General features: G+C 41.3%; 1 protein-coding gene across 1 annotated transcript in view; it reads right to left on the bottom strand.

Annotated features, from left to right (window-relative positions):
• Positions 1-606: 606 nt before the first annotated feature.
• LOC116401398 (replication protein A 70 kDa DNA-binding subunit-like) overlaps positions 607-15,494 on the bottom strand; it is a 26,055-nt gene continuing 11,167 nt past the window's right edge. The window contains exons 7-11 of the mRNA XM_031879763.1: positions 14,073-14,202; positions 8,143-8,319; positions 7,865-7,972; positions 7,668-7,754; positions 607-1,020 (exon numbers count right to left, since the gene is read on the bottom strand). Of these exons, the coding sequence (XP_031735623.1) occupies positions 919-1,020; positions 7,668-7,754; positions 7,865-7,972; positions 8,143-8,319; positions 14,073-14,202 (604 nt within the window). The 3' untranslated portion in view covers positions 607-918. The remainder of the gene's footprint in view (positions 1,021-7,667; positions 7,755-7,864; positions 7,973-8,142; positions 8,320-14,072; positions 14,203-15,494) is intronic.

The raw sequence follows: 15,494 nt of genomic DNA, 5'->3' as shown, positions 1-15,494 counted from the left end.
ATATATAGATATATCTATATCTATCAATAACTCCTGATAAACTGAATTGGAAGGATTAATCAGTACAAAATGAATTGATTGAAATCTATTGTGGCTTGTTTGTGTGCAGTTACTGAGGCTCGTAGCTGCTGGGTGGTCAGTAAATCCCTCAATGCATCATTTTCTATTCCCCACACATGAAACACAAAAGATGTGACGTTTGTGTGAGGAGGATTTGGGGAAATTGGGTTGTGATTGTGTAACAGTGATAAAGACGAACACTGATCTTATGCCGACATCCTTTTAATCACTTTTCTTATTTGGACATTTTTGGAGGTGCAGAAACAAACCAAACACTTTTTTTTAAATTCAAAGAATAATTTGAACAAGCTGAAGACACGTCAGTAAGAAAGTTAAAACAAATGCCAACACGTGAATCTCCCACGCACACTTTGGCCATGCTTTCGTATTTAAAACGCAACAATGAAAATTAAATCAAATCTGACTCATCCATGTCTCACTCAACTAACACTGAGCATCACCACCACAGATCTGAAACAAAGATGAATCATTTGTATTAAAAAAGAAATAAAAAAAAGAGAAAACCGTGGGAGCGTGTATGACATGAATTACGATAAAAATGTGTGTAGATCTCAAACACAGTTCTGTGTAATCAAATAGCGAAAGCTCGTTAAAATGTCAACAAATTAAAATGGTAAAAGTCATTTCCATCATGTTCCAGTGTTTCACAAATGGCCCGCTGAAGTGAACAACTAAATATCAGTCTTTTGTTCGGCTGCCATTTAATCAGATGAATCACTGACCGCCCCGCTGCCTCTGTCAGATATGCTCCATGTCGGAAAAAGCCGGACACCAGTCAGAGACCAGCAGAAGAACCGTAGAATCACCAGGCAGCCGCGTGGACGACCGGGACTATATTCAGCCGGCCAATTTGCGGATGTTACCGAGGAGCCTCCTGCTGTATTCCCTGTGGTCGAGTGGCTGGACTTCCATGACGGTTACCTTCACTCGGCTCTCATCCTGAGGAGGGGAAGGAAAATCTTCAGTTAAGTGCAGCAACATCTGATGAACAGACGTGTCAAGCCTCTATGATCAGCATCATTCAAGAGATAAATGCTGTAAGAGAAAGCACTGAAACCAACAGGTCTCTGTGAGAGGATGTGTTTGAATGGTCTGTGTCAGCGGTGTAAGCCTGCTGACACGGTGGAGTACTGAACGGTCCATCTGCTCTTGGCTTTCTGTAAATCAGTGGTCCCACTTTTTTTTTTCTTTTCTTTTTTTTAACTACGGCACACCTTCGTAGGAATTTCATAGGCAACATCTGTATCAGCATTTCTTTGAGCTGTTTTAATATGGACAAATCTTTATACCGCTTGCTCGGACGGTCACTATTTTTGACTGCACACCTGGAAAACTGACGATACGATGATTTTGTTATGCATGGCTTAGTTCTTCTGTTTGGAAATGTTTCTGAATGCAAAAGAATTTAGTTAATGGAAGACTTTGTGGTGAAACTTAAGATTCGCACAATAAGCAAATAATGAAATAAATAAATCTTGCAGCGTCCTTCGCTGTCAACTGTGGGAACCACTGCTGTAGACTACAGATACCTCTGTAGATACAAATGATGAATTCAAGGATTTGTCAACAAACTTGGGTCTATATATCGGCCTCTAACTCGACAACCTTGAAAACCTCTGTGGTGACTGCAATCTGTGAGGGAACAGTGTGTAAGAGGTGGAATGTACCACTTTAAAAGTCCACAAAAGCAGCATGTTCCGTCAGTTTTTATCTTTAATTAAAAAGAGAAAAAATAAAAAGTATGCTCTAATTTAACTTGTTTAGTAGGAGTACACATCTAATACCACATGAGAATCAGTTATTATAACGTACTGTATGTAGGAACAGCCACCATCAGCGGGATGTAATTCACATCACATAAAGCAGCGGTTTCTCACTAAGAGAGCCAAAAGATCATTTCCATTACAAACTCACTCGCCAAATCATTAATCAATTAGAAATTCAGCCAGCATAACCAGCATCACGGAGTTAACTTTTGCCCATTATCTTATATGTGGTTTAACACCTCTATTAGTATTTTCAATTTGCATCTACCCGAGGATAGCAGGAAAATTAAACAATACGGGGGGCTGTCGAGACAAAGGTTCCACTTGACGAAAGGTGACAACTTATTTAAAAATAATGGTCTTCCGAAGGAGGGGAAACTGTGTGAACGACGGCTCGTTAATTTAATGCGTGGATAGTAATATTCCAATCACATCTGGAAAAAATAATTACCCAGGGGCCTAACATTCAACCCCTACCCGCCGACTCAATTTCAGACCGTGGGGTTTTTCCTCGAAGAATTTACACAACTTCTGGATGCTGGCACACGGACAAGATTAAAAAAAAAAAAAAAAAAAAAAAAAAAAAAAAAAAAAAAAAAAAAAAACACACACACCTTCACACACACACCTACACACACACACACACACACACACACCTACCTTTTAGTGGCTCACAGAGAATCAGTGAGATACTGAACAAGGAAATGACATGAAATTTAAGAATACAATAAACCGATGTGAATGAGAATCATATCAAATCTATAAACATACCTTCAGCTTCTTCAGATGTCGGCATGCTATCACACCAAGTTAACATTTTACCTGTTAAACACCAGAATCTTAGCATCGTCAGTGTTAGCATGTAGCTCAAAGCACCGCTGTATAGGCACAGCCTCAAACAGCTGCTGACGTAGACTCGGTGTCTTATTGTATCCTGAATATTTCAGTTGCATCATTTTCTATTTATCTTATCAACTTTAAAAGCTGGCTCCATCGCTAGATGTGACATAAACTATGGATAAAATAAACAAACAGCACTGATTACAATAAAGCAGCCCGATTGTCTTTTCAAAGAGTGGCATTAACTACTGTCAAGTTGAATTAACGTTTCTTTCTTAATAAAAACACAATGAGCGTCATCAAAAGTATACTGAAAGGCTGCTGTATCGTTAAGTGTCTTTGATAATTGTCTCATCCACCCAGTCATGAATGCTCAGTGTCAGATACGAGTTATAGAAGAAAGTAACGGAACCAATTATGTAAATGTTCACATTCAGAAAGGCTTTGAGCGGCCGCCTCGAGGAATATATCTGTGCATCATTTACACACTGGTGGCTTTCACCTTCAGCCATATAAGAATCTTCTCAACTCCCTTTGCACGCGCACAGGGACGACGAAATGTTGACAAGGATTACCACGAGTGTGGTTTGTTGAAAGTGAGTGTGTGTGGCTCTCAATGGCCTGCCTCTGACACTAATTTATTCATTGAGACTAAATCCATTTATTCACTTCAGACACATTCTCACGCACACGCACACAAACCGTATACGTCTACATACATTATTAATACAGTATATTCAAAAAGAACAACCATCCGGCTTGGAATGGATTCAAACACTCACCAGGACTCAATATATTGCATCTAGTTATTTGTTGGAAATCAGATACACTTTCCCAAATTCTAAGTGCATTAATCATCTTTGGTAGCCTTTTAAACAAATGCAGATAAGATGTTTATGGGGAAAATGCAGTCATCTGAGCTCAGTAAATCCAATTCTTCAGGCCAAATCTGATCATTACCATCATCTGAATCCCATTAACTCCGCTAGGAGATGAGCCTCTACTACACTGAAGCGCTGATTCTCTGCCCACTCTCAGGCCTCTGTGGGGCGCCGCCTTAATGAAACATGACAGTCAAAACGGAATTATATTTAAATACTATATTGCATTTTTTTGTATATTGGTTTAGACTCTAATCTACCTCCTAAACGTTATTTGTGTGTTTATCAGTTTTAGGTTTATACCAGATGATGTCATTAAAGTTCAGCAGCTGTTTCTTCATCATAACCTATCAAGGTGGAAAATGACTGGTGATTAGCAGTGGTGAGTGTACCGTGTGCTTTCAGAGATCACTCCACGTGGCGATCATGCAACAGCAACTATCAAAAACATATTCTGTCTAAACAGAAGGATGGAGCTGCTGCCTAAACATAAAAAAAACAATCACTTCCTGTGTGGAACATCAAACGCTCCAATCTTCAAAGCTCCGGACTCACGCGGACTACAACAGCGATAAGGGGCCCGTATGCTTCAACAGAAGTGCTTGTTGGATGGCCTTTCTGCCGCCTGACTTGGGGGGGGGGGGGGGCGGCTTCCAACATTTTTGGTATCTTTTCAAAACAGACAATATGGCAATCAAGTCCACTTCACGCAGGGTTGGACAGGAGTGAGAAAAGCAGGCAGGGAACCTGAACTTCTCCCTTTAGCTCTCTATTTCCACCCTTTCATTTGAACAGCTGAGTGCAACAACATGAATGTTTTCTTCTTCAGGAAGCTGAAGGTGCCTACCTTTATATCTTCTGTTTTGATTTTTGTACTTATTGCCTGTGCCCAACACCTCCAGATAGTCATTATTACACAAACATGCTGTATCAAGAGAAGAAGCAACAACTGCTGCACCAGTGGAAGGAGGGCGACTGTGGCTCAGCGGAGGGAGCAGATTATCCTTTAACCACAAGGTTGATGGTTCAGTCACCATCCTAGACAGTCCATATGCTGAAGCGTCCTTGAGCACTGAACCCTATGTTGCTTCCCGGGCGCTTTACAGCAGCCCACTGCTCCTAAAGGTTTAATGTAGAGATGTACATGTATGTATATCACAATGGCAATGAAGTTCAAGTCTTGTATTATCACCAACTGTGTAACATGAAGCTATAGGCTTGTGCGCTTTAATTTGATAGCTGATGGCTCAAACCTTAAGGTGCATTGTGCTTGTTAAGTAGATTGGTAGTTTATCATCTCTGCTCTGCCCGAAAATAATTCAAACTTGAGTTTCTATGCAAGGGAACAAACTTTCTCTTTGTCCTTGTTATGAAAAATGACAAAGCACAACTTTTGTTACTTCATTAATCTTGTTAAACTCTGATATGTCATTATGTCATTGTTCTATTTTTATGAAGACACTGTGGTAGACGTCTGATCTTTTTTGTCTGGCGTTACACTCAAAAGTCTACGGGAAAGAACTGAAGATCAGGTAGACAGATGCACTGAACCAGTGGATCACATACTCTGTCTGTGCTCATCTTTTTCAATCAGAAGTTTTGAAACAAAAACAGTAAACTTTGACTAACACCCACTGAAAATAAAACCTGAATCTATTGATAAGCCCCGTGTAGAACATGGATCTGCTCAAACCTCATTATCTTTGTGGCATACTGAAATGATCAATTTTGATGTTGTTCCTTTTGGGCTTTAGATCAAGACTACGACAATATGCCAAGAAATCAAAAAGGTGCAGGAAACTAACATATTTGAATTTGTACCTGTATAGTGTTGCCGTTATCGACATCAGTTCCTAAAAATGTCACCAACAGCTGTTCAGCACTTGTCTGGTGGCACACTTCTGCTCCTCACCTTTGATGCGGGATTAGCAGCTTCATCGTTTAGAGCAGCAGCATCAATTACACAACTAAAACACATTTTCATGATTATAGCTGTAGATATTTTTGGAGGCGGAGGTGTAGCATTAACTTTTTCCTAAATAAAGCATCGGCCTCACTTTCTCTGCTTCAAATACTGGCATGCTCTGCAAAATACAGACTTTAGTGACGCGTGCTTGTTGTGCAATTCATTAAAAAAGGCACAGAGTGTAGGATTGCTGGTGATCCCATTGCAGAAATGAAATATGATATTCATAAAAAAAAAGGTATTAATTGGTGTATAATATCCTGAAACGAAGAACCGTTGTTTTGGGAGAGGATCCCCTTCACGCAGTTGACTGTGTTGCACTGCCATGTTTCTACGGTAGCACAGAACGGGCAAAACCAAACACTGGCTCTAAGTAGGAATGAGCGGAGGGGTATTCACAATTCTTCAACTACACCTCTACATGCCACCAAATCTTACGCACTGTGCCTTTAATGTGTTATGTTAAAGTGATTCTCACTTGATTATTTCATTTCTTTTGCTCTTTTTCACCTCTGGATTCGCATTTCTACGTGCAGAAATCCACAGAGATTCATGATGCTCAGAGGATGACTTACAGAGAACATCCGGACTTGTATCCTACGACTCTTCCTGTAATGCAGCCATGAAGACAAACTGTATTTTGAGCTCCACCACTAATCATCGGTATGTTAGTGCATTGTCATGACCAACACTTCTTTATTGTGGTCGGTAATGAAAATCGCAGCCTCTAGCATCTGCTGAGGCTTCAGGCTCATTTTTGTTCAATAGTGAGTAGCAGTGGTGCGCTGACATTTACTGCAGACAGACGGTCAAGACCATTTCATTTTGTGAGTGAGCATTCCTCTTCAATGTCAATACTTTCCGTAAACTTTGTGTAACTTCTCCTCAAAAAGGCTTCTACATCAGTTTCCAGACTATAAATAATGAATTTTTTTTTATCTTTGCATAGCGTTCCTTGGAGGTTTTCTTGGGGTCGGGACACAGACCGTTCAGAGCTCATCCTACATTTCAATCATTCCACTGACTCTCGGCATGTGCCGCCAGTATCAAATTAGCCACTGAATAATTAAGCTAATTAGGCTTAGACAGACAATAGCTAAATGCTAATTAGTGCCTAATTAAGAGAAATGAATCCACAGCTGTATTTGTTTTCGGTTGCCCAAAATGCACTGGTGGATACATAACTCCCTTGTCACTATGACACTAATTTAAATGGTTTTGGATTCATGTTGTGTGACTGACGGTGCGTTATGATTGTATTGCATTGTGCGCATCTTGTTTAGTGGCTTTACATGCTCGGGACGGCAGTTCAGCCGAAGATAATAACCGGCGACGAGTCTGGTTGTTACAAATTCATGGTTGGCAGGCAGACGGCCTATTAAATAAAACACCACACCTCAATGTATCATGCTCAAGATGAGGGGATGCGTCGCATAAAACAATAAATGTTCACTTTTTCTTTGTTGTATTGACTGAGGATTTCACCAAGCAAGCTCCTTGTACCCCTTTATGCGATTCATTATTTGGAGAGAATCCCTCCCACCTCTGCCTGCAACCGCTGCTGATCCATAAAAACGTTGTGCAAATCAAAATACTAAATCAGCAAAAACCACAAGCTTTGCCTCCTCATCATGTTGTAACAAAAGTCCTTCATCAGTCACCAAAAAAAACTTCAGGAACTTCTACTTTTTCAGCCAATAATAACCTTGTACGTTTGACAAATATTAAGTGCTGCAATTTCAAATTACATAACTAAAATAAGGCAACTGTGTTATAAAAAGGAACTGCTGTAACACACACACTTACTTACTGCAGCTGGTCGCAACGTTTTGGTTTGATTGTGAAATTGACCCTAAATAAGAGCATCTACTGTTTTTAGTCCATTTTCCCAGAACTACTAATAGTGCACTGCTGGTGCATTTGTTCCGAACAGCGATGAGACGATTTGTGACAGACATACACTAACCAATGAGGGTCAAGTACTCCTGCATGTAGAGATCATTAAAACATTTCTCCCAGCTTGCAGGACAATGACGAGCACCACTGTACGTCATTATATTCTGCTCTTTCATTCCTGGGAAACTAAATTGCATTGCATCAAATTCTATTGTGCTCGTGTTTAAGGCAACTTACGTTGTACGTCTCCAGCTTGACTCGGTTCCTGAAGATGTGAGTTGTGAAGTTGGTTCTCTGAAAGACTTCATCGAATGCAGTTTCGTCCTTACGAGCACAAACAACAATGTAAATACAGAGTCGGGGCAAATGGTTTACAGGAAACAGTGTGTGGTAGCATATCCGTGTGTGTGTGTGTGTGTGTGTGTGTGTCTCACTGTGTCTCTGAGCTGTCCCAGTGTTTCTGCACTGTGACCTAACAGGACCTCAGCTGTCTCCTGGAAGCATGTCACCCACTGGTTATCCCCGAAGTCTGCTAAGTTGGCCTGAGAGTCAGACAGAGAGAGAGAGATGATGAAAGGGCGAGAGATTATTCATGTGTGTACGTTTGAGTGTGTGTGTGTGTGTGATCACATAAGTTACAATCTTCCTCAAAGTCAGCGGCACAGCATGTGTGACAAAACAAGCGTAAACGATGTGCACTTTATGCACTTACAGAAAGTAGGAGTCTGTATTTGAAGTTGGGGAACTCTCGGTTACACTTTTCGCAGCGGTACAGTCCGTTCTGTTGGTCGACGACCTTCTTGTTGCAGTCTGCAGATGGACAGGCCTGGTACAGACAATTCTCCTTACGAATGTACAGCAGTGTCGCCAAACAGCTGAAATAGTCCGCCTGAGAGGAGAGAGCAAAAATGGGTGAGAAAAAAAAATAAAAAAAATCTAATTATGGGAATTAGATTGAGATAAATATTAAAAAAAAAACAAAAAAAAACAAACAAACTACCAAATCACATCAAACTGCTGCAATTTCAACGTCTAAGACGCTGCAGTAAATTTGCAGGCGCTGCCCCTTTAGACAATATTGTGCAGAGGAGAAATCTAACCTGCAAATCAAGTCTTATAATGAAAACAATCTACCAAAGCAGACCTTAAACATTAATTTCAATCATTTAAACGTCATTATAGAAAATGTTTGTGCTGCAATATTATGTATTGTATGTTATTCTACACTTTCGAGAATCTGAAGGTAGAGGTCTGGTCAAATGACGTGCCTTCACCAAATCCTGAGCAGAACATTGCATTAAACGCAACAGTGAAATTCGTCCCGCTGGAGCAGGGAGAAAAGACAACGTAGCAGTATGATTCACCAGCCAATTAACATTGACCTTCAAAAGCGTAATTCAAGTCACAAAAAATGTGGTAAATTGACAAAACACAGGATGACTGCGGCAGGAAGGAAGGAAGTGATGATAAAGGACAAATTAGGGTACCATTGTTATGGATCATTTAGTTTCCCTGTTTAACTGTCAGCCTTTCAATGTGTTGCCGGTTGCTCGTAGTACTGGCAGATGTTAAAAACAGAAGATGACTGTAGCAGCGCTTGTGACTGCCTTATAGCTTCGGTTCATTAAAATTTCAGTACATACCCAATCTGATTCATTTTTTTCTGAGATTTAGACTCGAGTGAAACTGTGTTACGAAGACATTTTCACTTCCATTGTCAATGTGGAAATAAAAAAAAAACAATTGCATGGAGAATTCAAGCCTAAACCGCTTGACAGACAAACAGCTTCTTCTTTCTGGCTGTGTTTGAGAGGCCACATGAGTAATATGCCACATGCCCCTATGACTAATCTGCATGAGCAATCGCAACACATAATTATCATCAAGTCCAGTTATGTTTACATAAAATTAATTTGTCATTTTTCGTTGAGCACTTCTACCTGGCACATCTTTAAAAACTATTTAAAAAACTAATTACAGAATTGGTCGGTACTGGTTGAAGTACCATCTTCGAACCCACACATTCAAAAGGATTCAAACAGGTGTGATTTTACAGACTTTTAAAACCCATGTTTTTGTATGCCAGGAGAACAAGTCCGAGCACTGCACAAGATGTCGCTAAGCTGTTCAAAAGCACAAATCTTTAAGAAAGCTGTCCAATGAATGGACAGGAACCAGAGACCCCATCAAAGCGGTTGTTATGTAGGAGGCTACATCTTGCTAAATGAACAAGACGCTAGGTGGCTCAGGCTGCAAGGACACAACGAGGTTTCACTCGTTCACATTACAAGAGGTAAAAATCACATGACAGTGGTTGGGTCCGATGATACATTTCAGCACACGCAAAGCTTCAAACTCCTTTCTGCTGGGGCACAACAGCAGATTAGAAGGTAGCTCTCCTGCCCACTGGGACACATTTCCAGTGGGTGAAGAAACATCAGCAAAAAAACAAAAACCTGTCAACTGAAAAAACAACTTTGTCTGGTCTGATGAATTCCAGTTCCAACAAGTTCACTCAACCACATGAGGCGATGCATGGCATGCATGGTAATAACTGTACAGGCCATGTTCATTCATTATAACCATCATGTAGCTTCAGGCGACGGGTGAACAACACAATGCTGCCATCGGTACGTAAAGTGTGTCGGAATGGTTCCTGACAATCAAGTCAAACACAGCGCAACATTAGAGAGAAACGTGAACTCAAACCTTTAAGAGTTTGCTCCGCTCTCAACAAAAATGGTACGAGTATTCTTTTGTCATTTTCTTGTATGATCACTATTGGTATTTTTATATCTTAAATTTGCAGCACACAGCAAATGAAACCAAAGCCCATCAAACTGAAGAGGAAGAGAAGAGGAAGAGCAAAAGTGCTGCTTCTAGTGAAGGCAGGAAATCCTTCAACAGTTTTAATAATGTGAATAAATAAGCTGCTTAGGGTGAAAAGAGAAACATTAAATACAATTTTTAAAAAAAAACTTTGTATCATCACTAAAACTGTTGCCAACAAGTCAGTCCACACTGTTTACACATCTCTATTTGACTTCCAAACAATCTTGGAACGGTTTAAAAAGAGAGCAGAGGGAGTTTGAGAGTTCCATGCATAATAGATGCAAGATGAGACAAATCCCTTTCTCCCTCTCGAACACATAAATTGTGCTAATGTACGCACGAACACACACACACACACACACACACACACACACACACGGTTATATGCAAAGGCCAAAACGTACACATTTGCAATACAGATACAATGGGCTAAACTTCTTTCAGTTATGAATTTAAATTAAAGCGCAAACAGTCAAACAGAATCAAATTAAAATGCAGCGATGTTGCGGTAATTCAAACAGATATTAGCACCTAAAGCGGCAGAACTCACACTGTGTAAAATCAACAGCTAAAAAGGAAAGAAATGCTAACTCGGGGGGGAGGGGGGGGGGGGAGGAGAAGATGCTGTTCCCTCATCCTGTGGAGAAGCACAGCATTCAATTACCATAAATATAAATAAGAAGAATGCACACAGCAGTTGAACTGTGTCTCATTGGGAAGAGGCGCGCACATGTAGACGCCTGCATGTACACACACTCATACGGATACAAACAAGCACAACACTGTAAAATACAAATAAAATATACATGTAAGAAACCACAAAAAAAGAAAAAAATCCCTTTTCCAAGCTTCACCAGAGGGTATTTCTTTGTACCAGGAGAGCAGGCCTTGAACAAGACGTTGGAATCACAGCCAGCATTTAAAATGCATTCTAAAACAACAACTACAAGCGAGCGCCGGGCCAGACTCATTACTAATGTTGGCCTAAATGAGTCTATCAAAGACTCTCTAGGACGCTGGCCAACTTCACACACACACACAAACTGACTGACTGAGCAACACTGCCACCGTTATACAACCCACACTTTCTGTAAAGTGTTCAGCAGGAGCTTCGAATGTGAAAAGGCCATTGTGTTCTCTGCATCCCGCGTGAGATGATTGATGTTGTCCTGTGTCCCCACGACCTCTGCAGATACTGTCAGTCAGACTTAGAGCTCGACGACACTTTCTTCCCGCTAGCTAACTTTGACTCACATCCTCATAATCTGTCCACGCATCTATCCACCCAGTGCCCGTGCCACACAGCGTGAACCCCCGGAAACACTTGTTAAGAAGCTTCTTTTAATTAGGAGAATTTCTCCCGTGAGCAACAGCCATCACCCCCTCAATCCCCGACAACACTCCACTCCCATGTTTCCGCCCGCGTGCCTGCCTCATCACATTTTGCCGACTTGGGCAGATTGGAGACGCTCGGAGGCTGAAGAGGTGGGAAAGCGATGGGCGGGGAAGGTGGTAGGAGGGTGGACGTGGCAGGAAGAACAGAACAGAACTGGACACTTTCTTTGGGGGATTGTTGAAGGCTCGTGATGTTGGCAGATGCTACAGAGAACGTGAGGATAGAGGTCAGCAGGATCTGGACCGTAGCGCTTCCATCACAAGTAGACCACTCAAAATGAATACCCCTTCATTTGTCATCTCTCCCTTTCTTCTTCTGTGTCTCTTTCGTCTCCCTCTGTATTCCAGTGTGTACACAGAAGCCTGAGGGCGAAGTCTTAACCCTTAAGCACACCGAGGAGAACCTAGAAGAGCGGCATGACTAACGCTGCACACAGAGAACGCTCAGACCAAAAACACTAAAATATGTGCAAGACTTACCTAAAGATTCATACACATGCACACACACAAACCTAACAGTCTGAAAATAGTTTTCATTCTTATCACACCACTGTGTCACCTTCTGGCACCTAAATGCAATTAAATTTTGTATGTGGAAGGGCAACCAAGTGAAAATCTACTTCACATAATTGACGTGGCTGCACATGCCAACTTTAATGCTCGTCCCAAAACCCCGACACACACACACACACACACACACTAATTAGAAATGGCTTGTACATACACGTAGAGGCAAACAGGTAGAATGTCAAATTAGATTCCTTCAAAGTATAAGCTGATGATTTGGATTCCATTATTATTATCGAAGCAGCAGCCTCAGTGTGCGACAGACAACCTCTTCCTTAAAGCCGTTCAGTTACAGGAACGGTCGGGGTGCACAGGGCAGGGAGAGAAAAGACGAGACAAAGAGAATAAGTGAAGGTAAAAAAAAATAATCTGTGCTTTAATTGTTAACACATTCTCATTTTTAAATCTGCCAGTTAACCATTCCTGTGTATCCGTTCTAAATAACCCTCGACATTTCTCTTTCTTACCACACTCTTCACTCTCTTTTAATTCTTTTTTTCTTCCTGTGGCCTTGTTCTCTTCCATCCATGAAGTTTAAGTGCATTGATTTTCTTCCCATCTCCCACATTCTCAGTCTGCACTACTTCCCTTCTGGTAATGTTATGCCCTATAGGCTTCCTCAACTCCAACACATAATTAGAAATTTTCATCAGAAACGACATTGATCTTGAAGCTCCCCGTAAGTGGCTTCCAATTTAACATGAGGGAGACTAGTCGGAGATGAACCTAATTAATTAGATGGAAAGTGTACGACCTCCATTCACTCTACTTTTAGTTGAAAGCGTTGCATTATTCTGTGCCTTGACACTTCTTAAAATGGCACAAGGTTCAATTTATAGAGTTCTCACACGCTCCAACAGCATGTGGCAGTTCAACCATTCCTGCGAATATGTGAGCATCACTATCTCTCTCCCACAGCTAAAACAAGGGAACCATGACTCTAATCCATGAAGTCAAAGAAAGGCACAGCCTGAAACAGCTCCATTTACAATGAATGGAAGACTGGCTGTGGATTTATGTTTGACTAAACGCATACATTCAAACGAGACGGACAAATGTCTGTTCACACAAAATCTTCTCTGGTTTTAAAGAAGAGGCCATCAGCGTAATCTCTGTATGGCTAAACAAAGACCGTTAAACTGTTAAGCGTTATGACCCCGTATAATGTTTGCCTGATGTCCATATGTGTAATTTCTTACACTTCTCGGAGATGCTTCGAGATGAATTCCGCTGTGGGTTGTACTGTATGTGCGGCTAGACAAAGCATAACCCATAGTCAGAGCATGCAAGTGAAATATGTCAAGAAAATGCCAGAGTCACACTGTTGTCGTAAGTCCGTCAACATGATGGATTTGTTCCTGTGTTACTGCAAAACGTTGGATTTAAACAGCAAAGCTCTAACTCTTTGATTCCCAAAACCCCGTGTTTACTGAACGATGTTCTGCTATCAAACTCTGTTGTGCTGTAGCTATGCTGATGTTACGTCACCTGTAGTTGCTTTTTTTTTCTCCATTTGTCTTCAAACAGTAGCCAGCTGCCCAAGTGAAAGAAGGATTTTCTGACTCTCATATCAACCTGCTTCCAGGCAAATTATTTCATGAAGAACCGACTCAGAGATCCAAATAATACTGCAATGCAGACGATCTACTGTAGATCCCCTGTTCTCTCAAAACTTAAGTCATATAAAGCCATACGAAATAAAGTGAAATAGTTAGTGTAGAGGAATCAGTGAGAGTCGTGCAGACTTTAACACAGAATATTCCACCCGAGGCCAAACAAAAGTATGCACGCACTGCTATGTGCCTTGCGTGCACGCACTGCTATGTGCCGTGTATGCATCCACTGCACCTTCTCTCCGTGTCCCAGCTTTTCATTCTTGACGTCGCTCAGCGTTTTCCAGTTCGTCCTTGCTCCGCTGCCCACTGACCTCGTCTCAGTCAGGGATTGGCTGTCGATGGCGTATCCTCCCTGGTCGTACCTATAGTGTGGACATTAAAAACACACAGAACATATTTGCAAATAAATGTACGCGCAAACGGTCTTGCACACCATACACACATAAGCGTGACATATGACATGGATTATTAAGAGTGTAGGGAGACAAAGAAAAAAGAAAAGGAGGGTTTGTTGAATCAAATGAAAAAACAGAGCATGCTTGAGAACGCGATCCCTGGATACTGAGGTGATTAAAGTACACAAGACACCATCAATACCTGTCTGTGAATATGTCTTTGCGAAAAAGAGGGTGTGTTTGTTCATGTGTATCAAGGTGTGTTACATTCACAATTCTGCTGTTAGATACTGCACTGCATCTGATTTTTCCTGTGAGGGAGATTCTGCACTGTATCTGCCATTATCTCAAAGAAACCGCCTTCAGCAATGACAGAATTACTCCCTTAATCTCTCAACTGAGTTACAGCCACTGCATCTGTACCCCGCTATCTCTTTTATCAGACACAGGGCTGTCTATCGTGGACAAATGCAGTCATACTTCAAATCAGCTCTTCACATTTACATAATTGTTTGTCCATAAACACCGTTTCTTTGCCGAGGCAAAGAGAAAAACAACGCTTGCCCGTCTTTCTTTTTGTGTACCCACTCCATCTATTCATTTATCATTTTAATATTCCCTTTAAAATCTTAATGCATCAGTGTGACCCCTGCTCTGTATTCGAGCCGAGCAGCGCAATCTAATCAAGGAATTATCCAAATTCATCAGTTTCCTTCAATTATGCAAGCAGGCCCGGTCAAAGCAATCCACCACAAAGCACCACAGGACCGAGAGTCAGACGGACACTCTTTGTCTTGTGAAGTGAAGTGCAACTGAGATGAGGGGGAAAAGTCAGGGATTGGAGAAGAATGGAAAGAGGAACGAAAGGAAGGAGGGGCACTTGTTTTTTTTCTTTAATGTCAGGATGCGATGGTGTATTGACCAGAGACTAATAAGATCACAATTAAAGCTGGAGCAGTGGAGCCTGTCCCTCCCCCCCCTCTCTAACACATACATACAACAGCAATAACTAATGCAACACACACATAAAAATGGCTATTATTCATGGAGCAGCAAGCCAAATATTCATAAACCGAACATTAACGACTGAAGGTGTCAACAAACCCAAACCTAGATTTACTGTATTTGCACGTTGAAGCTGTTTGAAGCACTTTTCTGCCCAAGAATAGCTTTCAATGTAACAACCGAGCAGTCACATGCATACTGAAGCATTGATATGCACACACACACACACACACACACACACACACACACACACA

Source organism: Anarrhichthys ocellatus, unplaced genomic scaffold (assembly GCF_004355925.1).
Source record: "Anarrhichthys ocellatus isolate YVR2014 unplaced genomic scaffold, GSC_Weel_1.0 scaffold423, whole genome shotgun sequence".
Classification (NCBI taxonomy): domain Eukaryota; kingdom Metazoa; phylum Chordata; class Actinopteri; order Perciformes; family Anarhichadidae; genus Anarrhichthys; species Anarrhichthys ocellatus.
This window is presented reverse-complemented; position numbering and strand designations above follow the sequence as displayed.